This window comes from Falco peregrinus, chromosome 4, assembly GCF_023634155.1.
Source record: "Falco peregrinus isolate bFalPer1 chromosome 4, bFalPer1.pri, whole genome shotgun sequence".
In the NCBI taxonomy this organism is placed as follows: Eukaryota; Metazoa; Chordata; class Aves; order Falconiformes; family Falconidae; genus Falco; species Falco peregrinus.
In genome coordinates, this window is record NC_073724.1 from 65,742,914 (window position 1) to 65,768,121 (window position 25,208).

The window sequence follows — 25,208 nt, forward strand, 5'->3', positions numbered from 1 at the left end:
CTAGTGCTGGGGATGACCTGGACTAATAGGAACAACATGGGTCTCGTCTCTGCTATGCTTCTACATCAGGAAGCTCCCTGCATCTGAGCATAGCCTTGTCATTTGTATTGATGATGCAGTCAAAGTATAACAGCTTGGGAAGAACAGCTGACGCCTGTGCTGACAGAAAGCTTCATACACAGGGCCAAGGGGAAAAAAAGCGCTTGGAATGAAAGAGGAACCACCTGCCAGAAAAATAAAGGAGTAGGTGGGGAGACCTGGAGAGAGCATGCCTGTGGGAACAGTGAGTGACCCGTGTTAATAGGGAGCGTGTGGGAGGAGTGGGCAGAGAGCAATTGCTCTTGTGTTCAAAATCCTAGTGATGGGATGAGTCAGAGACTCTGATTGAATTTTGCCTTCACTACACCCACAGATTGGTTATTATAAAGCTATGGGGAGCACGGGCTGGTGCAACAACAAAAACTACACAGTGAATCAATGGGTATATGAAGCACTCCCAAGTGCCTGAAAATCTGAAGAACATCTGCCAAACCCCATGCTCTTTCACACAAGGTTTCCTGCAGCTCTAACTAGTCTGCCTAGCTGCTCTCCTTCACGTAATAAGACTTAGACTGATAACCGATTGGCAGCTGTATCCAAGATGAAGGGACAGGACAGACTACCTGGGAATGCTCTTCTGCTGGGGCTTAACTGGAAGCAGCGAGCTTCAGGAGTTAACTCAGCAAGATCACTGACCAGGAACTACTAAACAGTCTGTTAGTCCCTCAGGACAACATGATTCAGTGAACAAGGAGATGCATTTGTATTAAGTCCTTCAGTGATGGTTCCTTCACTGCTTTTTCTTTCAACTATTTCTGCTCCTAGTGCTCATCTCCCTCCCCAGCCCAGGGGCCAGGTGACCTGCTCAGCAAGTTCTACCACACCAAGACAGTGAAAACTGCTGGTCAACGCCCACACTTGCTCACATTGGGCAGTCCTAACGGGCCAAAGGAGGCACAAGCTGTTGTGAGGAGTCTGCCTGTGAAAGGCATCTGCTCTGACCATCAAGTGGTTTGCCACTGAATGGTGCAATTGGGAAGAGGGGCTTCCCACATCTTCAGAGGGGAAGGAGGCCTGGGTAGCTCACTTGTCAGGCGTCCAGCTGAGTTCTCCTTTGAGAACGTAACTTATACCAAGTTAAAACAAGGTGCACAGGTTTAAAATCTGACAAGTCAGGTGGTGACAGGCGATACTAGTGACAGCCAGGACAGCTTTGTGCTCTCAGTGCTGCTGCTAAGAGACACAAACACAGAAACAAAAATGGGGCCTGAAGGACACACCTGGTTTTTCTAACAGCCTACATAACCAACTTCAACTGGTTCAACTCCTCTGCTGAGGGCAGAGACAGCGGCAGCAGGTTAGGACTTGCTCCTCACAAGTTGACTTGATGGCAAGTGCCCTGTGCTGCAGCAGCCAGCCCCTGGCTTGGCACCAGCGGCCTGCGGCCGGTTAAACCTCACAGGCTGAGCTGTGCCTCCAGACTTTGCTCTGAAACAGATTAGAAATGCCCCTCTCAAAAGTGACAAATCCTAGCAAGCGGTATGGGCCCCCTCTGCAGTGAGCAAACACCCACAGCTTTTTGATTTATCTTTTAAACGTAACACAACAGGTAAAGACTTCTTTTAGTTCTGTTTAACACTCTCCTAACCAATTTAAGCGAAGCTCACGGATTTTTTTCAAGGGCATCCGCTCAGCAGTTCAGCTAGCTGGTTGTTAACCCTACCTTGCTTTTAACCCTTCCAAGCCAGAAAAGCTGGCATGGAGACAGCTACGTGAATAGACGGAAGGGAGGTAAAAAGGAAAAAGGAAGTGTTAAAGGAACTTGTGCGTGCTGGGAGGACAGCAGAAGAACATTTAAATATTTTTTGCAGAAAACAAACAAGAACAGGTGACTGAATGCAGGGAATACTAGGAGTCACTGAACTTAGAGACAAGGGGGGGTCTTAAGAAAGAGATTCCGCTTTCTTAAAACCCACTGTATCTCAGTTTATGCTAGATGTTGCTGCCTGAATTCAGTTTCATCTCACATTTCATGTAGTTCTTCGCTTTCCTTTGCATCAACTCAAAGAAGTTGCATGGCTGCATGATTATCTGAACAGAGATTAAAAAAAAAAAAAAAAGGGAGCCAGTTGTGATAGGACATGGGACTGAATGTAACCGTCTCTTTTTAGCAGCAGCTCACAGTTGCACGGGTTGGATATAAGGTGAAATATAGTCTCAGGAAACAGGATGGCATAATTTCATGTAGCATCTGATGCCTTGCACTTTATTCTGAGCCAAAAAATTCCCACATCCTGAAAAAGCAAGGCCCTTCAGGAATCCTACAGTATTTTCACATAGTAGATTTAAAACAATGAGTCTCCTCTCATGAGACTTCCTTTGAACTCACTGGGGAGAAATACAACCCTTCCTGAGAGAAGTCAGTGGAAAAAGTCTCACCCAGATTCATCCTTAGGACAATTCAAGGGAGAATCTCCCCTGATTTTCCAATACAAGAACTGGGGCCATCCATGAGACAAGGAGGCTTGAAATGAACAACAGAAGTTGGTTTCCATGCTGTATGTAATGAAGTTGTGGAAGTCCTTGCTGTAGAATGCTGTGGGTGCTGAAGATATATACGGTTCAACAAGCAGTGAGACAAATTCAGGGGAAAGATGGTTGGGCACTGAGAGCTGTTAAGCACCACCATACTGTGCCTGGCTCTTGATGCACCCAAGCAGTACACCGCCAGGAGCTAGGAGAGCACTCCAGGAAGACATTGCATCTTTGCACATCACCTTCTAAATATCCACTACTGGCCATTACTGGGTCACTGGGCTAAATGTGGCTTTGGTCTGACCTGGGGTGGCCAACGCTATTCTAATACAGCAGGAGCCTACAGAGTTAATTCTCAGTCATCTAAAACTGGCCCTGATTGACACTTTCTCTTCATGCCCACACTTTGCAGCAACTCAGACACAAAAAGCTTCTGCCAGCTGGTATTCTCAGACTACCTGTAATTTATTGGACTATTTACAAGAGAAAAAACCAGAAGTGGGTGAAAAAAAAAAAGGATGCACCCAAACTTGTTGCAAGAAGTGTGAGACCTGGATTCTGCATCCCCCACCTGGGAAGTTTCAGCCTGCAACTTCCACATCCCCAGAGCCCACAACTACTGAAAATCACAGCCTGTATGCTCCCATCCTGCTGGAATTGGGTCACTGTGCAGCAAAGCAGGCAAAATTCATGGGCCCAGCAGGAATAAACCCCTCTGTCACCCAGAAGAAATAAGTTTGCCCATTTCATTGTTCCCCAACAGCTGTAGGCACAGCCCTTGAACTCACCTTGTCTTTGAACACTGTCACACCACATAACCGGGTGATGGGCAGAAATTCAGCCAGCTAGCACACTGAACACCCATTTAAATGCTTTCTAGTACAGACAAAACTAGCCAATCCCCTCTGCATATGGTGCTCATCTACAGTCTGTCCAGATGCCTCAGCTGCCAAGGGAGAGTGGATATCACCTACTTCAAAGTATGAGGTGATCCTGGTCCTTGATAATCGTAAAATATTTAGAGATCCACAAAAAAATTATCGGAAGGTAAATGACTACCTACTGCATCCCAACTCTGAGCTCACCTCTCTTACAAACAGCCTGCTCACTTTACAAAGACTTCCCCCCCCCCGCCCTTTATTTTTTTCTAAATAAAGCTGAGGCCATCTTAAACAGATTCTTTTCAGTTCCAGATATTTTATCAAAGTGGATGTTCCTAATTTCCCCCCCCCCCCCCCCCCCCCGGAACCCTTTTAAGTTGGTAAACAGGTCTCTGTGTACAGCTTTCAATTACCTTTTATTCTGTGGTGCCAAATGAGACCAGATAGGCATATTCTTAAAAGGCTTTCATGAAAATGCAAATGAACAGTTCACACTAGTCTGCTGGCTCAATAAATAGAAGAGCTCAAAGTGTTTAGACACTAGTAAATAGATAAAAAAATACAGAAAAAGCCATCTGTAGCCCTAAAGAAGCTTTCATTTTCTTGTTACCACCATAAAACTTGCAATGACAGTATCTTCGAGATACCTCTGTTATCTGTATTAGCTTAGACAACATATCCTTCTAGTAGCTGACCTGCAGAAAAGGGTGTAAATCTGAGTCAAGAAATAACACACGAATTTAAAACACAGACTTGCCTGCAAACATGATAGTCAACTCCCAGCAAAATGCACATGATCATATTTATCTGCCAAGCTTTTCCTCCTCCTCCTAGACACCACCATTCATTTTAATGTTGTTGGGTGTTTTATTTTTTTAATTCCAGCTCAAATACAGCACACTGTTGTGAGGTCTTCTCCCCACGCACTATATTATATATTAGCATCCTTTGAAAGGATTTTGTTCTTTACTAGTAGCCGGACAAGAAAGCCTTGAGAAGAGGTTTGCTTACCAACTTGGAGGGATCTAAATGTGATATATTACATGTTATATAACCACGTTCTTCAATTTTAAATTAAGCTACTGAAACCCAGCGAGAAGTATAAAAATACAAACAGAACAGCTCCTGAAATTCAGACTTCCCAGCTAGACAGCCCTTTTCACAGACCCTTCCTGCTGCACAAATACTGCAGCATCCAAAGGGGTGCCCCTAAGGGCTCCAAAAAGACTTTGAGAGGGTTTAAGGCAGCAGACAAGGCTATGGCAGTGCTTCCCCAGCATCCTCCATTGTCCCACCCACTGGCAGGGCTCTGGGCCTTGCCATGGAAGTACCCCTTCATTTATCTCAGGCACAGTCAACCAGATTAGCTCAGAGACACTTTCATCCTTGCATTAACCTCACTGAGGCCACTGCCTGGTACAGTTGCCTGCACAGCCACACCAGCTGGCTGAGTCACAGTGGGCAGCTTCTGCCAGAGGAGCCCCATCACTGGAGGTGATGTTATGGCGGGCTAACAGGCACTCATCTGGCTGACTGCTGCATCTATCATCCATTGGGTGCACAGGAATGACCTATCTGTGCTCTCCAAACACCCCAGAAATGCTTTGTTCAGAACAGACTGGGCTCTGTCCTTTAAAGAGTGAGAAACAAATGCTGAGCCGCATCTCAGAAGTCCACGCGGCAGAACCTGGCTTGAAATCAGCAAGTTCCTGGCCTGAATTTGAACCAGGCTCATTAGTCTTCAACTATTTCTGTCTAGCTGGAACATCTCAAAAGATATTCAGAGCTCAGACAGTCTACAACAGTGAGCATTCTGGATCCTCAAAACTAATTGGTCCAACGGGTTGCTGTTGCAACTTTTGCTGGGCTTAAAGTCAAGTATTGCAAGGACAGGTATTCAGAGCCAAAAATCCCTTTTGAGTTAAAAGCAAACAAGGTCCATTAAATTCTGTTGACCTTTTACTTGGAACCAACAGACCTACAAATACACTTCTTTAATATAGCAAAATTTGGTTTCTGATGCAATCCTGTTAACTCCAGAAGCCTAGCCTAGGGCCATAGCACTATCACTGACAGAAGTCACACACTGCTCTGCTGGTGCCAAATGGCCCCTCTTCCTTTCTGTCAGCAGCAAATGCAACAACTTAGGTTTAACCACAACTTCCCAACCTGGTGCACCAGACAATCATGAAGACATTGGTGGGAGCACAATGGAGGACATGGCACAGCATGGAGACAGGTGTCCCTGGCTGGGATTATTACCTTCAGTCCCAATGTCAGCTTTTCCTAGCTTAGAACAACCCTGAGGCTACGGGCAAGTCAGTGTGAAGATGCTTCTGGTCACATAATCACAGGATGGTTGAGGTTGGAAGGGACCTCTGGAGGTCATCTGGTCCAATGCCCTGCTCAACCAAGGCCACCTAGAAGCCGACTGCCCAAGGACCATGTCCAGACAGCTTTTAAATATATCCAAGGATGGAGACTCCACAACCTCCCTGGGCAACCTGTGCCAGTGCTCAGTCACCCTCACAATGACAGCATTTCCTGATGTTCAGAGGGAACCTCCCATGTTTCAGTTTGGGCCCATTGCCTCTGGTCCTGTCACTGGGCACCACTGAGCAGAGCCTGGCTCTGTCCTCTTTGCAACCTTCCTTCAGGTTTTTAAGCGCATTGATAAAATCACCCTGAGCCTTCTCTTCTCCAGGCTGAACAGTCCCAGCTCTCAGCCTCTCCTCATAAGAGATGCTCCAGACCCTTCAACAATCTTTGTGGCCCTTTGCTGGACTCTTTCCCATAGCTCCATACTGCTGCTTTGGCAGCCTCATCCAGCTGGCAGATACCATGCTCCCTTCCCTCATCTACCCTGGAAATCTGGAAAGAAGGCGGCATGCTGGAGCGCATACGTCCCTTTCCAAAACAGGGGGTCTTTTGATCTATCAGTGTGTAAAGGAGAGCCCTTTCAGAGCACTAACTTGTGGTTGACTGACTTTTTAAGGAGCAACTGTAACTACCAGGCACCACCAAAAGTAACACATACCTCGGAGAGTAAAAAACAATTCTGTCTTCTCTGGGTAGCAAGATGTTTATTCACAGAGACTCAACATACTCGCTATAATTTATTGTTACAGCAGGTACACCAAACCAAGACAGTTAGAGCACTGTCTCCAAAGTTCTAGATATTATGTAAATAAACTCTAAATAATTACCTGCATTAAAGTGCGGTTCTTTAGTGCTCATTAAGGAAAACAGCTCTTGGTTTTTTTAATTAAATTCTGATTTTATCTATAATTCTATACTCCTGTTTATTTACATGTAAAGTTATCCTGCTTGTTGAGTGCCAAAGCCTTATTCTGAAACAGTATGGCAAATACCAGTATTCCCAACTCCTATGCATCAAATAGATTTATGTGACTTAATGACGTCAGTCCCTCAACCAGCAGAATAAGCAAACTGAGCTAAGCAGGCACATTCCTGCTGTACATAGGGTAATTTACAAAAACTCTTCCAAATAACAGAGATAATGGCTGTGAGGATACCAGCTGATACAGCCAAGAGCCACTCACTCACCATGATCCCTAACAGGTCTTTTTTATGCACTGCAGGGGCAGGCGGCACACAAAACACACAGAGCTCCAATTCATGCTAAGCTGTGAAGAGTTGCAGTTTAAGACATTGTCCCGTTACTGGATCTCCCTCTGCCTGCAGCAGGGTTGGTGAGAAGAAACCTGCACCTTACTTCTGCTGCTTCAGGCCAAAATCTGACTGCTTGGTGTAATATCATCTTTACCAGCAATTTAACCCGATAGACTCAACCAGAAAACACGACTTAAGTACATGCTCCCTTCTGCCAGCTGGGAAGAGCGTGAGGACAGGCAGCACGATGGAGCAGCACCACTTCGGCCACCAGAGGCAGGCTGGAGGGAACCGGCCCCTCGGAGCAGATGCCCCCCTGCACTAGGAAAAACATGCCTACTTGCTATGACTAAGTTTTTCGCATGGTTTTGGACTTCTCTCCACTGAGCAATGGTGCTGGTTTGTCAGGAAGTTATCCACAGTGATCCCTCAGGACTTCTCTTCACGTATTATTAGCTTAGGCTGTCACTCCAGTTTCGGTTCATGGGCAATAACCATCCCTGCACAAAAGCCTCCAGCTTGAATAGCTGGCACCTCCGCTGTGAGCACCCTTGCCAGGGAGAGTGATGCTGTCCTCAGGCAGCAAGGACAGGCGCATCTCTGCCGTCCAGGATGATGTAGCGGCAGCAGCACTTTTTGCACTGCAAACCCACCACACCCTGCCAGTCCATGGGTGACTGAGCCCTGCTGCCAACCTCCAGCCTCCCAGCCACAGCCCTGAGCCTTTACAAGACTTAAAAACTGTTTTTAAGAAAAAACTTCTACCAAATTTCTTATTATTCATAAAAAATTATTATTGCCCATTTATTGCAGATGCTAGCCTGCCTGTTTAAAAACAAAAGTATTATCCCATTAGCAGGCAACCATACACAAGAACATCTACAAAGAAGCTGTTACAGTTTACCATGCAGTAATCCGTGGATTAAGGTCATTAATATTACTCGATGACATACTGCCATGACTCCAAAGGTGGTGTTCTGGCTCGCAGGGTATACAGAATGTAACCCCCTCACAAACACTTCCCCTGAATTACTTTCTTCTGAATCTTCAAAAGAAGAGAAGAAATGAGAAAACCCTGAAGAAAGTTGCCTAGCACAGTATCTTGCACTGCACCAGAAAAAAAAAAAAAAAAGTTTTAATGAAAATAAATCGACATTTTCAAATAACACTGAATTTTCTTCTCATTCACACTGATGTTTTCACAGGAAGAGCGTTCTCTGTGAGTAACTGAAATTTTGATCTACAGAGCTAATTTAAAAAGCAAGCTAAGATGATCTCCCATGCCCAAAAGAAAAAGCCACATCTAGAACTTTCAAAGTAAAATCTTAAATGCTCGAATTTGCTCTCTAATTATTTATATGTAATAAGCGTTTTCTGTTGACATAACACACATATGTCATCACAGAAAACACTGTGTACTTCCAAAAGCCCACAGTCATTCATCTTCTTTTATGCAGTACACGAAGTATTTTTACAGAATTTTTTAAAGTTTTCTAAAGCATGCCTGGTGTCATTAGGAAATCAGAAGAAGTTGATGGCCTAACAACGTAATTGCTAACTCTCCTCCAAAGGAGGAAACCCCTTCACACTGTTCTAAACTTACACTGCTGTCTGCACTACCCATATATGTAAACATCAATGCTATTAATTTATCTGAGAGTCCCCAATACCAAGGGTAAACAACCCATTGTATCAAACCTGAAGTAATGGATAGACTTTTTTTATTTCTCTTGATTTAAATGAAAGAATCTGCATTCTACCCGTGTGATTTGTTTCATTAGAACTCTGGTAATGGCCTAGTATTGCGCTACCATGTACTTTCATTTCCCATGAAACATCAGTAATTCATAAAATGTACTCTGAAGAACACAATTGTCCCACCAGCTGTAAGCAATCCTGTATCCCACAGTCATATGCAATTTCTGTAAACAACATATTGACACTTGAAAAGAATATCCTTAGAAAGAAACCATTTAAAAGCTTCTATAAATAGAAGTTATGACAAACAACATTTGTATTAATATACAACTTACGACAACTAAATGATTTTCTGATTTATCTGGTTTAGTTGTAACCCATCATTTCACATTTTACTTTCAGTACAATGCAGTAGCACTTTTACTACATGTGCAATGTTTTTTTCTTACCTTTAAGGAATCAAAGCAGGCAATAACTCTTCCATTTTCAACCTGGCAACTTTTAGGTGGGTGTGCAAATTTGCATTCTTCATCAGAGCGTGAACAAGTTCCCCTCTGAAATTGCCTGCACACTTCTAATGTTAGCCATTTTGTATCTCTTACAGGAGCAACATTCAAAGCCATGATGAAAAGCTGATTTTGAATGTGTAAACTGCTGTCAAGTGAATGATACTGAAGAAATTTCCCAAACTAACGATGAAGGGAGAAAAAAAGGAAACTGAAATAACAACAACAAAAAACCCCCTGAAAAATTAATTTCAATTGCAATCGAGAAGAAAATTAAAAAAAGTGGGGGACCATTAATGATGTCCAATGCACACAAAGCAGAATAAACAGAGAAAGTTTATCAGCAAGCAGTCACTCATCAATCATTAAGTCCCGCTTGTAGACTTTTGGCTGGGAAAAAACATGCTCAGTTGCATTTCTGGCTGTAAAACACGTGGGCTTGTTGATTGTGTCACAGATGCACCAGTTTTAAGCCAAGGTCCTTCAATGCAATGGCACTCCTTGATAGAACAGTAGTTGCTTGCTGGTATCGATTACACGAGAAAAGCAATGCAGTCATTTGTTCATGTCCCAGGAATAATAATAATTATTCTTCCTCTTTTCCTGCTTTCAGTTTTCCATCAACTAATTGGCAAATGGAGACAGCTGAGGTATCTTCTGCCAGGTGTAAGGTGAAGGCAATGTCTGGCTGGCAAAGACGGGGTTTTGAGAATACAGGTGTAGCAGTCCTCGCTCATAAAAGTGACTTGACAAAGGCACTTTTTAAGTCACTGACCTGACAAAACAAATACGGCATCAGTTCACGAGCAACTCATTCGAATCAACATTACAAAACCGATCATCCCTTTTCATCAAATATTATAAACTTACTGCCAATGCTCACTTGTATTTCTTTTTTCCAAACAAAATCAGCCTCCTTCATGAAGTTACATGTGACAAGGGAATAACCAGTTGAAACACGTATTACCGTAATATTCTAGGCAACAATCCAAAAGTTGGGAATGACTTAAATAGATGAATGTGGCAGACACAGTAATTAGGCGTGTTGATTGTGAAACATTTCAGCCTAATGTGCTTAGTCTCCAAAACAATATACAAGAACCCATTTCCATTAATTTATCATTTGGCCCTTTAGAATGTGTTACTACATATTATTACTTGTTATTAGTTCTTCCTTAGAAGGGAGAATGGTAGTATTCTATTTAGATTATTTGTCTCTCCCTCTGTTTCTCAAGGGAAAAAAAGCAACACCCCACAAAAGTCATTGCAAAATTACAGGGGAAAAAACCCTCTTACATATCCAGGAAACACTCAGTTTCCCTGTTAAGCTAAAGGTTGTTCCATAAAGGCTTCATGAAAGGGCTCACCACTAAAGTCATCATCCTCTAATGAGTTCTTTCTAATATGAAAAAGTCTTTATCTAAATTTTCCTTTGGTTAAATTAGCTTTCATGTACCTTTACAAATACATGTTTCAGCATCAAAATCTAAGACATAAATATGGAACTTAAGCTATTTGGGGACTATAAAATACCTAGGATATTTTATAGATAAACAGATCCAAAAATCAAAACGTCAGATATTATAAATATTTTTAATAAATGACTGTATTTTATACACAGACAGCAAAACCACAGACATGATATTTCCTTCTATTCCACTTCAAAGGAACATGACTTTCACTTTGCAGATACCAGCCAGAAATATTTGATGGATTATTTTTGTCCAAGAGTAAGGGAAGGGGGAAGGACTGGAACAAGTGAGGTTTAAAAACACATCAATAAAAATAGCTCTAAAAACAGTCAGCTTTCCCATGCCAGAATAATTACCATTATGTCCTTGGATTCCTCCAATTTCATTGAAGCCAGTACTGTTAGTAATTTGAGTAAGAATTAGTGTTTCAGGAATAGATCCTAGTTCTGACTTCCAGGTCTTCACAATAAGGCCTATTACTCAGTGATGTTACCAGAAAGGGTTTTACTACATGACTGATATCTATACCAAAATTTGCTACTGCTAGAGTAAATAAAGGTAATGCAACGCTAACTGCTCAAAAACTCAGTTTCAAGTGCAACGTGCAGTAAGATGGGTCTGCGTGATACTTAGCTAGCTTTACTTGGTCATCAAGAATAATGACCCGCAAAAGAATCAGTGCATTTTTAGGTAATTCTACACTATTGCAGCATAGTACAGTACATGAATTATATATTCCTCAAATAAAAATTCTTCAAATTAAATATTCCATTGATGCTGTCCCAGAGCATCAATGAAGAGTGAGGTTAAGCTGAAAATGTACAGAGGTGAGAAAATACTCATAACTGATGGCAAGGAAAGTGAAGGGGAGAAGACAAGGAGAGACTCTCCACAAGAGCTTGTTGCACCGATAAGCTCGTTGGGCCGATGATTTAGCTGGCTCAATGTAAAGAAGAAATATTCTCCCTAAAGCCACCCAGTCCAATTCAGAAACATCACTAACAGTTTTCAGTAATAGATGTGGGAGACAGAAATTTGGGGAAAAGGGTAAACATTGTACCGCGCACTGCTGTAAGTCATGAGGAGTAATACTCTTGTCGGGCTGCATACTACCACAATCGACAAAGTCATTTCTCAAATAGTAGGTGTTAAGGCTAAAGAAAACCAGACACTGCACACGGCAGCAAACTGCACCGCTATATAGATGGCAGTAGCCATGGGTTTAGAAAACTGCACAACAGAGTCACATACAAGATTTGAGAGATTGCATCAATAATTGATACCAAAAAACATGTAGGTGGCAGAGAGTAGAAGAGAGTGAGATACAGCATCATCCTATTTCCTGTCTTCTTACTACATGAACATTTTCTAAAGAAAGGGAAGCACAAAAAACTAGTCTCAAAAATACGCAACTTGTAAAAAATAACGTTATCTGATTTCCCAAGAGGCACTGGGTGCTCTGGCAGTTTCTACCAATGGAGGTCTAGGAGAGACAGAGCTGAGACCTTTCTGAAGGAGGTCATGCCTTCATCAGGAGGCAGGTGCAAACATCCCACCACGGACATGGCCTATGTGTTCACAACCACACCCTAGGCAGCTGCCACCCCTCCTCTGCCCATCACCTGCACGCGGAGGGGGAAGGAAGAGGTGCCACGTGGAAGGCCTGAACGTGAGAGGGAAACAATACAAGAAGTGAGAGGAAAGACAAATTGAGAAAAAAATTATGGGAGGAACCAAGGAATGTAGGATTTGCGACACGAGGGAAGAGCTCAAGAGAAGGAAAAATTGGGAGTGGAAGGTAGGAAAGTGAAACAGCTGGTTGTGGAAGAGGGAAGAAGGGAGAGGCTTTGTGGACAATGAGGAAAAAATAAGACGGGTGTGGAAGAACGATGGAGGGAAGATGCAAACACTGCAGGAGAGAAGGGCAAGAAGGAGTTTTAGAAGAAAAACAGAAGAGACTACAGGGGGAAATCTAGCAGTTTGGGTAAACAGAAGGAAGTAAAACAGGGAAAAGAAACTCTAGATTTACAGAAGAAAATACAATAATAGTAACAGTAATAATAATAATCCGCAACAATACACCTCCCAGGGCACAAGCCATTACTAACATCACAGCCCACCCTGACCGTATGGAGAACACCAGGGCCTCCAGTGAACATGAACTCTGCTGCTCTTTCCACTGCTTCTAACTTCTATTTGTGTTCCAACATACCAGCCAAAGTTAGCTGACCCACCAAAACCCACGGGATCTCACCAGCCTAGAGCCCTCAGCACCAGTGGGGTCCCTTATCCAAGCAGAAGGTTTGCTTTTTGGTTTGCTTGGGCTGGGTTGGTTTAGTTATTTTGTTGTTCTTGTCATTAACGACTCCAACTCAAGCCTACACTCCCCCCTGTAGCTAAACAAACTACCAGAATTTACACATTGACAATTGTGATGCAAAATGTTCTCACTGAAGCTGAAGAAAGCACTCAACATACAGTAAGTAAAAAAGAACTTACTTTGTTTGGTTTTTTACAACTATTGCTGTTCATTTTAAGTCTCTCACACACTCGGACAATGGAATTGATCCAGAATACACACCTACAAATGCAGGTTTTTGTACGCTAAGTGAAATAAATTCATAGACATATATTTGTAAAAACTAGTTTTAGACTCCTCTTTTCAGATAATCATCAGTTCCCCTTTGTGGAAAGCTAGCAAGGCATGGATGAGTAGGAGGCTTTTGCCAATCCTGTGCTCTCCTGAGAGTAGGACAGAGCCTGTGTTAGGCTCCAGATCTTTCTTCTATTCCAAACCACAAAATCATTTCTCATTTTCCAAGCAAATAAACAAACAAAAAAAACCCCTCCTGGTGTAAAAAAACAAAAATCCTTTTAATTACTAAACAAGGCAAAGCACATAGCCACTAGGAGCCCTCAGAAAATGTTCTCATTCTGAGGAACACCAGGCAGCCAGCATCTTTAGGAGTTGCAAGGGAGCACAGAGCCCTGTCATGTTGCAAACCAGCTGGAAAACAGGAGCTCTTGCTATATACAAAATACAGGCTGCTCTGATGCAGTAGTTCTACTTACCAGAGATATTATGTGGCAATGGATTAGGTAGTATCTGTCTAATGGAGAAGCTCAGACTTCCTGGACATGTTGTATTCATGCTTCAGTAGATAGCGTGTAATAATGAGCAAAGACCTCATCTTCAAAAAGTCAACTCCTCAGGTGATGACTTCCAGTAAAGGAGCAGAGTCCTCTACACGATCTCAACACAGATCTCTAGTGGAACCACCAAGTTAACCCAAAAGGCGTTAAAATGGTTTTTCACTTTACTCTTTAGAGATTTAAGCACTCAGTATTATAATCTGCAGTAAGAGGTGTCAAGACTGGGGCTCAATTTGTCGTTCCTACTGTCAAATTTTATCAACATGATTCATATGTTTCCTCTATATATACACCAGAAACTCAAGAATTAAGAGGTTAGAAAACCCTCAGTCGTACCTAAGAGAGACTGCACAGTTTGAAGTATACAAACTCTTCTTTCCCAACAAGCCAGAAGATGTGATAAATATACTTAGCTTTACAAGTTTGATCATTTACAGCGATCTGTTTTAAAAATAAGGAACTAAAAAAAAAACCCCACAAAACAAAGACTCGCTCTGCAGTGGAAAGAGGGTGTTCCTCTTTTAGGTCACTAGCAGGGCAGCAACCTGTTGACTGTCAGAACAGATTGCTGCCCAAATTCAGTTATATACCTGAACTCAGGGGGGATAAAATTCACCTTTCAGAACCCACCTACCAGAACTTGACCTGCTAGATAGTCTAATACCAAGAAAATGTCTTGAGAACTTAACTTTTCTTGATTTAAATAGCATTCAAGGCCTCCAAACCAAATAGAAGCTGCACACCAAAGGACTGCCATGACCCCACAAGCATACTCCAGTATTGCTTTCAATTCCAGCTACCTGCCATCTCCATGGCTCAGCCCCACTGTTTTCTCTTGCCCTCCCTCAGACTCCATGCTGAGGAAAGCAAAGCTGCAGCATAATCCCAGACTAAAGCCGGATCTGTTATGATCTGCCTCCCCAGGTGCAGAATAAAGCCAACACAGCAGCATAAAGCACCCTGCACCACACGTGCTGGCCAACTCAGCCGAGACGTGCCCACCTGCCCATGCCCCACACCTGATGAAGTAAACAGCGGAGCAGGCACGGCAAGGCATGATGGCACGGGCTGCAGCCCTATACCTTCCCAACACCACACCTGCGGCTCGTCTGGCTTCTCGTTGCAAGCTCCTGTAATTACAGTGCTCTATGCCACAGGACATGCTCCCTGTCCCTGGAAAGCAAGGCTGACCCTTAAGTCATCGCACGCTAATTTAAGCCTCACTGTGCAAAATCCTCCACTAACCAAAACAGAGAGTATCTTATGTCAAAGATTAATTTTTTAAAAAAGTTATTTTACAAATAATGTGACAGTCAGCATGTTTGTTAATCACATTTTAATAAACTACACTCTTAAATAGAGAACATGCAAGAAGTGTTCATGTGGTGGATTGATTTTTCTTACTCCATCAGCCCACCAGATTAGGAAACAGGACCAGAAAATGATGTGATAGCTCACAGGTATCATCAGTGAGCACTATGCTAGCTTCGCATTCTCCTCTTGAATTTTTGCTACGTACCTAATAGTAGATATCTAGTAAGACAGGACAATGTAAAGTTTAGTACTGTCTTTGCATAGTTCAGTAAAATTAGAGCATTAAAACCAGACTCAGGCTTCAGGCTCTCTTCCAAACTGTTGTGAAGTTACAAAATTAACATTCCCTATATTCAAGAAACAAGAGAAAATAAGACAGATTTCCATGAAACATCATCCATTCTTTGACAGCAAATATGAAAGCAAAACCTTTCTGCCACTGTAACTTTTTTAGAAAAAACGTTCAATTATAGTAGAACACAAAGCATACATTTTCTTCTACAGATTTCAAATGAAACTCATGAACATTTCTTTAATCATTTTAAGGGGGGTTTTGTTGGTTGTTTTTTTTTTCCACTATAAGATGTTAAGCAGCTTCTATTTGGCATTGAGCAAACCAGCATTGCTCAAATGAGGAAGAAGCCAGAACCGCCCTACCAGAAAAGCAGCCCACTACTTTGACCAGGTGGCCAGAAGCCAAAGACACTAAAATTCTAACCCCAGTTCCTGTATTAATTCGACCTGAACTCAGATGAAGTCAAAAGTGTTCTGACTTACAAAAGAGCCATTATTTAATTTGCTTGAGTTGGAGATAACTATTGCAACATCTCTCTTTGCATTATACAACCAGAGATGAACAGTTGTCAGCTGTAATTCAGAACACATTACCCTGAGTTGATCCCAACTATTTTAGTTAAGCCAAGAGAAGTCCAGGGACAGGTTAGAAAACACCAGTCTGTTTTATTTAAACTGAGCATGACCTCCAAATATCAGTTTTGCTAAATGAGCCATATTCTCCTTGTCAAGATCATTAATGTGCCGGGTTCAGGCTTTTTAGTGTGTCCCACACTATTTACAGTATGGCAATTAGCTTCATATTAAAACCTGCCGATTCACTTTGAAGCTGGCTTTACAGTATAATAACGCTAATGTCCTTTGTCCCCAGGGAAGCAGGTGAGGAGGAAGGAGCACCACTGACTGCAAAACAGACACAGCCTGGGACCTTTTCAGTGATCCACTGTACGACTTTACTAATGGACCATGAAATATTTCTGCTGAACTTTAAGTCTGTAGATGACTGGAGCGCACAAGAGTATTTTCTAACTTCGAAGTGCTTCAAAGTCATGCTGATAAAACCAATGCTCATTATGCTTCAGTTAAAATGCAACTGCAGAAAACAGTTTTTCTTCTAGCCAATTTTTTTCTTTTTTTAACAATGATACTCATCCCACTCCACTTAACCTCCTCTCTTGGTCTGTACCTTCTCTCACAGTCTGTAACTTCAACACGTCTTGTTTTTAAGTCCAAAGAAGCCTGATTTTATCCTCTGTGAACATTATACACAAAATTCTGCTCCCACCTTGACAAGAGGGTGAAAGCAATTTCTGTTTCTGTGCCTCTGTGAGCAGAGTTAATCATCCTCGGCAGCAATGACGTTATCACTCGGCCTCTTGCGGACACAAATGTTTTGCTTTTGGCAGAGTGCACAACATAATAGCTATTAATCAAACCCAATACCACAGGGAAGGGTACCCTAGTGAGTTAGGAGCTCCTACTCACACCCAGCTGCAGACATGCATTGTGTTCATTTCTTTTTAGGACTGTAAAAATATTTATAGAAAAGTGTGCCTATGTACTATGAAATTTTTATAGACTGGCACCGAGAGAACCATGATCAAATGACTGTTCTCACCTGCCAAAGGACCGATAACATGCTGTTACACAGAAGCACAATTTAAAAAGAGCTCAGGTTGTTGTCAATTTCCTATTTTCACTACTCTGGTTTCACACTAAGCTGAAAAGGCAGAACTCTCACCAAGGTATTTATGTGACAATGAGCATCCCTCCACACTGAAAGACAAGGATAGGTCCAAATACACCAAGGACTCCACATAAATTAAGATATGTTAAACTCGCAACCTGAAAGTATGTTTAAGACTGCCAACAGTGTTATTAATAATATAGTCCAACAAATTACACAGCTCTGGGAAGCTGCATGGCACATCCAAACAAAGCTCCCAAGGTGAGGACAGCAACAGCACTACCTAATGCTATTAACTCTGACCGCCTCCTAAGTGCTAAACCCATTCTGCTGAACAGATGCCCCGCACAAAATCCAAGCAGCATCGCTGTTCTGAGATAACGTAGCTACAATTTTGTGCTTGTTTTCTCCATTTGCATTTTACTTGACAACAGGATACCAAAGTACACAAGGATGACTTCAGCAGGTCAGCCAAAAAGCACATCTTGCCCAATATCTGCTCTCCAATCACGGTTAGTACCAGACGTCTACAGAAGAACACAAAACCAGGGCAGGCAGAGCGTGATGATTTCCAAGAATCTTGTCCCAGCAACCTGTAATTGATGTCTTTGTATTTAATAGGTCTCACTGGATTTTTCTTCCATGGATTTGCCCAGTCCCTTTTGAACACTGCTCTGTCAGAAGTGTCTTTCATCATGTGCATGGAAGCAGGATACAGAGAGGGAGGCTGACTGTTTTTCACAACTGTGGACAAAAGCCCAGACTCTCAGGAGGGGAGCATGGATATGGAAGGAAACACTCCAGGACTCTGGAGACAGAAAAATCTGAAAACAGCAAACGAAGCTTGGGAGTTAAGATGACTGATTATGGAATGTCTTCGATAATCTGCATCATTACTGTCTTTTTATTACCCCTGAACAGGTTAAACTAGAAGAGAGAATATACCTTTTCCTTCCAGCAAAAGTGGAGCTTGGAGAAAACCACTTTTACAACCTACCAGAGGAGAAGCAGCAAGATCGCTTCTTCTGCACCCCAAGCTGCATCACCTAGAAGCCTTCCCAGAAGCAATGCTTTCTTAGTGATTCAGCAGAGGAGGGACGACCTGAGAGTGTGCCCGAAGGAGCCCAAGCAACGCACTCCAATCATGTTCCGCCAGACCCCAAGCATTTCACAATCATCTCAAACACATTTTGGAAACAGCAATTCATTACAATAGGAAAGTGCTTCCAAAAGGGCTAAGAAAAAGCCTCAATAGTGTTTTCGCATAGGGTTGCCCAACCAAGCCTTCATCAGTGTCCATTTTATCACAAGGATTCAATTCCCCTTTCTCTCTCCATCAGTAGCACACACATAACATGCAACAACAGTTTTACTTACTTCCAAAACTAAAGAAATCCTCATGAAGCAGAACATATGCAAGTGCTTTATTTCCTATGTATCTCATGGGACGTACTGCAAAGCCAGATTAAGTGTCTGTGTCAGAATACTTTATATCTTACAGCGGTTAAAAAGATGGAACAGCAACCTAACTTTAAAGTCACCTATGGAACAGCACGTTGTTGTCAAGTACCTTCAAAGGCAATTTAATTTTATTTTTTTTAAATAATGTTTTTATGCTAACATTCAGACAACAAATGTTTTATACAACAGAAGCTGAACTCTTCCACTAAAAGCTATTTTTCAAAGACATTTCCCAGTCAAGGAAAAACTGGTAATATTGTTGGGGGTTTTTTCTGGCATAGCCCTGGAGGAAAAAAAAAAGTAGTATTCAACAGGTTATTGGTCTCTCCTGAAGGTAGGTTGCCTTTGTGTTTTCAACAGAGAGGTTGCTTCCTGACTGATCATCTTTGGTCGTCCAAGGTGAATAAAGCAAGCACCTAATCAAGCTCTGTGTGAAGATGACAGTAAAAGACTTTTTCCAAAATTCACACCATTTATTTGTCAAAAAAAAAAACCCCAAAACCAAACACCCACAATCAAAAAAAAAACCAACCCAAAACAAAAAACGCAAACAACTAAACCAAACCTACCGCACCAACAACTAACATTTTAAACTTCAGAGGCTGAGCTGTGTTCGACAACACTAACAGAAATTTATTTGCCCTGGAACAAATATGCATTTAGTGAACCACTATTCTGTTGTGAAATAGGTATCAAGTTCAGAAACAGAGTGATTTTCCTCTAAAATTGTTTTTGCAACTGGTGGCAAAGAAACAAGAAAGAGTTTTTCTCCGAGTACTTGCAAGTTCCTGGGAAATTATGTTTTCCTGGAAATCTTGAAAACTTCTATTTAATACTGAGGCAAATAATGGAGTTACAACTGGAAGGAGGACAGAGTAACTGTCTGCAGATACTGGCTACCAGAGCAAACGGGGTTTTTTTGATCTCTAGGTTGATGAATTTTGGGTTTGGTATGCAGTACTGCTACTGACCTTCCTTTTTGCTTGCATACCAATTAAGAAGCAATGACCCAATAAAAATGGGACATATCAATCTCTTGGTTTAATCTGTGTAAGACATCATCCTCAGTCCAAAAAGCTCACCACCCATTGCCACTTGGAGAAAGTATTTTTTAACCCAGTTTCATTTTAGAAAATAAACTTCTTTTTTTTTTTAATAAGTAACAGAAGACAAAGTATTTAAAACAACGCACAGAGAGGATACACAGGAACAAATTCGGAAAGTTTATTAGCCTACAGTAAGGACATCAGATGAGTTCATACTCATTCTTCTGCCATGTGCATAGTTCAGTTGTCTGCAACAGTAAAAAGGGACATAAACTACATACAGATTTCTGGAAGGAGAAAAACCAAACTTGCCAGTTCTTGTAAAAGCAACTTTAATGTACAGAGACTTCCTTTTTCATTTCTGTTAGCTTAAAAGTTGAAAAGGGAATGGATTCAGGCAGCGATACTGGATGGTTAGGCGGCGTTAGTCCAGTACTCCTCAGTCCCAGACCCAGCCACGTCCCTGCCTTAAATCAAGAAAAATTCTCAATTATTTAAGCGACAAACCCTCTCTATTTTAACTCAGCTATTTAATATGGAAAGAGAGCAATAGGAAAAAAGTAAGTCTTTCTGACTCTCACTAGGTCTTGTTGAAAACCTTCCCGAATTTCAGCATCTCAATGCCTCCTCTGACTGGTGAAAATATGGGGGGTTGGGGGGTAGAAGTATTTTAGCAGTACTGAAACAATTCCACCTTGACACTTTATTTTCATATGGATAAGCACACAGTTCTTTAGGAATACACTGCAAATTGTGTTTCAATAGGAAAATTGAAAAAGAGTTCTTTCATCCTTTGACACAATGAATTGCAATATTTTTGCAGTGAAAACTGAATACATTTCCCAGAAATGTTTTGACAGAGCACTTTTCCAGACCTTTTTCTACTATCTCTGCTTACGTGTAACTGCAGAGATTTCTCCCTCCTGCTGGGGATGGCAGTACTACTAAGCCCAGCCCAGTGTCCACCAGCGCTTCCAAAGCAATGGATACACTTGTGACACCAAGTACAACAACTGGCTTTTGGCAAGAGAGACTTTTCTGCTCACATTGCAGTGAAAAATTTAGACTGGTTAAAATAAGTCTCGACAGTTTTGTCCTTTTCAAAGGTTTAATTCATTTGTTGTACTTCAAGCTGAGTCCCAAATGGGCATTCAAAGCCACGTTTTGTTTTGCACTGTACAATTTGTATTACCTTGCACAACTTCTGTATTAATTGAAATTCAAAAACTTCCTTTAACCCTGCATAAATCTCACCTTGATAGACAGCACTATTTTTGAAAGATAATGTCAAATTTTCAGTGTTACAAAGTCAATAATGGCATAAAAAAAATATTTTGGATTCAGTCAAATAACATCAAAAACAATATTGAGAGATAAAAACTGTATATGTATAAATATAAAAAGTGGACTGGTGCTGTTATAATTACACATTTCTATTTAAAAAAAAAACAGTTTAAATTTCTGATTTGAATGTGCCTCATTTTACTGCAATATTTGCTTAGTTTGTAAATAAGAGATTTTGTATCTTCTAACCTCCAGACTATGTACACACACCGGCCCCTGACACTTGATAGGACTTCCTTGCATTTCATACAGCATTTCCAGGACAAAGCAGATGACACACAAAATCAAACCAGAACAGAGAAGAAAAAAACAAACGAACCAAAATTAACCAACTCTTTCTCAGTGAAAATTATGCCCTCCAGTAATTCTCTTCAACTTTATGGCCTTCAAAGTATACATTACCAATATTTGGCTTTCACAGAGATACCCACTTTATTACAATGCATAGCCTAGAAATCCTGAAAACCTACTTGAAAGGCCCTTCTCCACGTTTATCCTTCTGTCCATCATCTGAAACAGTAGTAACCATGGCACCATTTTATAGCAACTGAACAGAACTGCCTGTCCACTACCAAAAAAAGTACTATTATACTCTGAAAAGACAGAAAAAGGGGAAACTAAGAAGATACAGTGGTATCCTGCTTTTATGCTTTTAGGATTTCTTACAGAAAAAGTTCACTGTTTACATATTAAGAGGGTTGGGTGTGGGTGTGTGTAAGTTTAATTATTACGGTTCTGTAAAGTTGAATGGAAATCTACAATTTAAGGTCCCAGGTTTTTTTCTGGCCTCACTATTGCCAAGCATTTGCCAGACAAGTTCTGCCAGGAAAAAAATTTAAAGAACAGTCCTGCTGATCCACAAGGCACAACACAATATAAAGTTCTTAACTGCAGCACCAGAGTCAATACAACCACACAAAGAAAAAAGTCTAGTATTTTAAAATCAGAAAAGTAGAAACTTGCTTGCTGTTTCTAAAGTCCTGTCTCATAGCAATTGTGCTTACCTTCCAGTGAAGCACTCTAAAGATGCAAACCATCACATTTACCTTTCCCCTAAGTGAAATGTATGCTGTCATTTCAGTGTCTGGGGGGCCAAGAGGGTTGAGATCTGAGTGGTTATCTTTACCAAAGCAGACCATTACTACCAAGTCTTTCATTAGTACTAAGAAATTTCATTTCTCTTTAAGAAAAAAACCACACCCTAATTGCTTCCTGTGACAAGAATCCTCAAGTTTAAGAAGCCCATTGCACAACCCTACTGCAGCACAGCTATGTCTCACCCATTTCACTGGAAGCCTGAAAACACCAAGTGCATTTCATAAAGCCTCATTACCTACAAGTATGTTTACAAGGGACTGTCAGTTTTTATTAAAAAGTACAATTCTGACAACTATAGAAAAGAGCTAGACAATACAATCCTAACAGCTCAAAATTAAGCAAAATGAAAGCAAATGAATCACCTCACCTTTGTAACCTGATGATTTTTGTGGGACCTAGTTCTCGTGATGACATGAGTCTTATAGATGTTAAAAGAAATTTACTGTAAAAGGCTAGCTAAAAGTGCTGAGCATTTGCAGACTGAAGTCGGAGCAAAGTTCAGGGTCAACAAATTCTACAACAGCCCCAAACTCAACAAATTCACACAGTTAAATATCATGCTTTTACTTCTAATAACCTACTGTAATTTTCATAATGAAGTTTACAAACAGACTTGTCCTCTCCTTTGCAACGTAAGTATAAAAGAAAATTTGCCGTTAAAATTTTTGCAAAGTCATACCTGAAGCCAACCGTGAAGAACTGTGAAAGGATCTCATGATAATAAGTACACTGGATGATAAAATCAGAAAACAGTTTAACATAAAGATAGGCAAAATAACGCAGATGAGGGGGAAAATGAAAAGTAACAAACAGCACACACAAAACACTAACTTCAAACAAGACACTTCTACAAAGGAAAGATCCTGTGGACATCACGGGCAATTTGATGAAAACTTCAGCAAAACAGCAGTTGATGGAGTATAAGGCAAGCAGAACATTTGGTAATATCGAAGGAAAGCAGAAAAGAAGTATGCTACTACATATAGTCATGGAGCATGTTACTCTTGAGTGGTAAATGAAGTTCAGACACACACCCTGTCTCAAAGAGATTACCACAGAGCTAGAAAACGGGGAGAACAGCCACAGCACACCAGCACTACAGAAAGGCTTACATATACAAAGAGGCAATGGCAAGGCTTCTGGCAACAGAAAAAAATACTGCATTCATGCAGACTGATGAGGACCACTAAATTTTGACTGGGAGGCAGGGGGCACTCAAAATTTCCAGTCAGGAGGCCATATAAAAGACAGCTACCTTTGCATACGGCAAACAGCTAGAGCGTGAAGCTAAATGGCAGGTGATGTACTGAAGGTCAGAAATATAACAAGTTAAAAATAACTTTTCAACTTAAAAATCAGGTTATTTAAATAGTCATCAGAATCACCGATGGCTACAAAACTCAATGGTCAAGCAGTAAAGTCCTCTCCAGAAAGCCTTTCACCCTTGGTGACTAACAGCTAGAGTCACGCGCCAGCCAAGGCATGTACTGCTGTCCTCAGCTTACCCTTCTGCCTTCTCCGCCTTGGCACGGCAGCTCCTTACAAGCAGCCTAGCCCTGCAGACAGGACTGGCTATGGATCCATAGGGACATGCTGATCCTCAAGCCCTCCCATGAGAAACTCAACACTTCCATCTCCTGTTTCAAGCAAACAGATTTCAGAGATGGCGGTCTCATTCCGCCTATCTTCCAGCACTTCAATGTGTCCTTGGTGACCAAGGACCACAATCTCCATCATCCTTGTGCCAAAGGGCAGACAGGCACTTCCAAAGGATGATTCAGAACATGAAGGGACAGCTTTATGTCCTGGGGCCACCACAAAGCCACCGACCTAACTAGACAGACGCATGCCCGCAAGGACCCGCAGATCACGCGACAGACTGTGCCACCTCCTCGGCTCTCCAGAGATGTAGTTTACCAACTTTGGAAGGCAAAAAAACCCTCAATAGAACAGTTTTTCCTCAGGCCTCACTCCCTTGCCCTTCAGTGGCTGCGTCCTGCTCCTCAAGAGACCGGGGAAAGAGGGGGGGACAAAGTGGGAAACCAGAGAGGGGAGAGAGACTAGATATCTCACATCCCACAGAGTATCCAACCACTTCCAGCTCCCGCCAGGGATAAGGTCCAGGTCCAGGAGATGGATTTAGCTCCAAATACTGCTCTCCAGCTTCTCACCTTGAGATGGATGTTGTGGCTTCTTACCACTGAGGCCCTTTCACACCAAGGATTTTAAGCAGCTGGCTTGTCCCCCACTGGTGCTTCCACTTCACAGAGCTGCCTCTGTGGATGCCAAAACCTTTGAAAATGGCCTCACTGCACAATGACGTGGCATTAAACAAGGTCTTTAAAAAATTTTTTTTAAAAGGGGGTGGGTGGGGGGCGGAGGGGTGGTAAGCACTGTCTTTATAAACTCATCAGTGCAGCCACTTTCAAAGCCTTTCATGCCTTCTCCAGAGCGGCAAAGAAAATCTTAGGCGTTCTGGGCTTCCCTCCCCCTGCCCTTAAAATTATGGCAATAAAGCGATCCAGCCCCAAAGCGTGCCCCAGCGTTAGCAGAGGGGACCTACAACACGTGCAGGAATGGTAAAAAAAAAAAGAAACCAAACCAAACCAACAAAAAAAAACCCACACATGAAGCAAAAAAAAGTTTTTAAACGCAAGCGCTGGAGCTCCAGGAGAGCGGCCCGGCGCCGCCGCACTGCAACCGGCCGCCTCTCGCCCGGCGCGGGAGGTACCCGCGCCCCAGCGCCCGCAGACGGCGGCGGCGAAGCCAGCGTCGGGGCTCCCCCCGGCACCGAGGCTGCGCTGGGGGTTGCCGTGCCGCGGCTGGGTGAACGCAGCCATCGGGGAAATCCCGTACGTGTTATCGCAGCCTTTTAAATAAATAAAAGCGAGGCGGTGCTCCAGTCCTGAATCGTTCCGCAGCCGGGTGCAGAGGCACGGGCCTAGCCGCCCCACCGCAGGCGCTGCCAGAGGCGTGTGCTGACTAACCACGCAGCTCTAGGCTTGCAATACGTATAGAGCTGCAGAAAACCGCTCTGCAGACCAGCT

The 25,208-nt window shown here is 42.2% G+C and overlaps 1 protein-coding gene across 11 annotated transcripts in view; it reads right to left on the minus strand.

The window, feature by feature from the left end:
* Positions 1-25,208, minus strand: part of MBNL2 (muscleblind like splicing regulator 2) — a 113,562-nt gene that overhangs the window by 65,588 nt on the left and 22,766 nt on the right. For 10 of the 11 annotated variants that reach the window (XM_055801600.1, XM_055801599.1, XM_055801596.1 and 7 more), the window contains exon 2: positions 9,236-10,067. The exons of the other annotated variant lie outside the window; for it this stretch is intronic. In XM_055801600.1, the coding sequence (XP_055657575.1) occupies positions 9,236-9,409 (174 nt within the window). In that variant the 5' untranslated portion in view covers positions 9,410-10,067. The remainder of the gene's footprint in view (positions 1-9,235; positions 10,068-25,208) is intronic. 11 annotated transcript variants of the gene reach the window in all.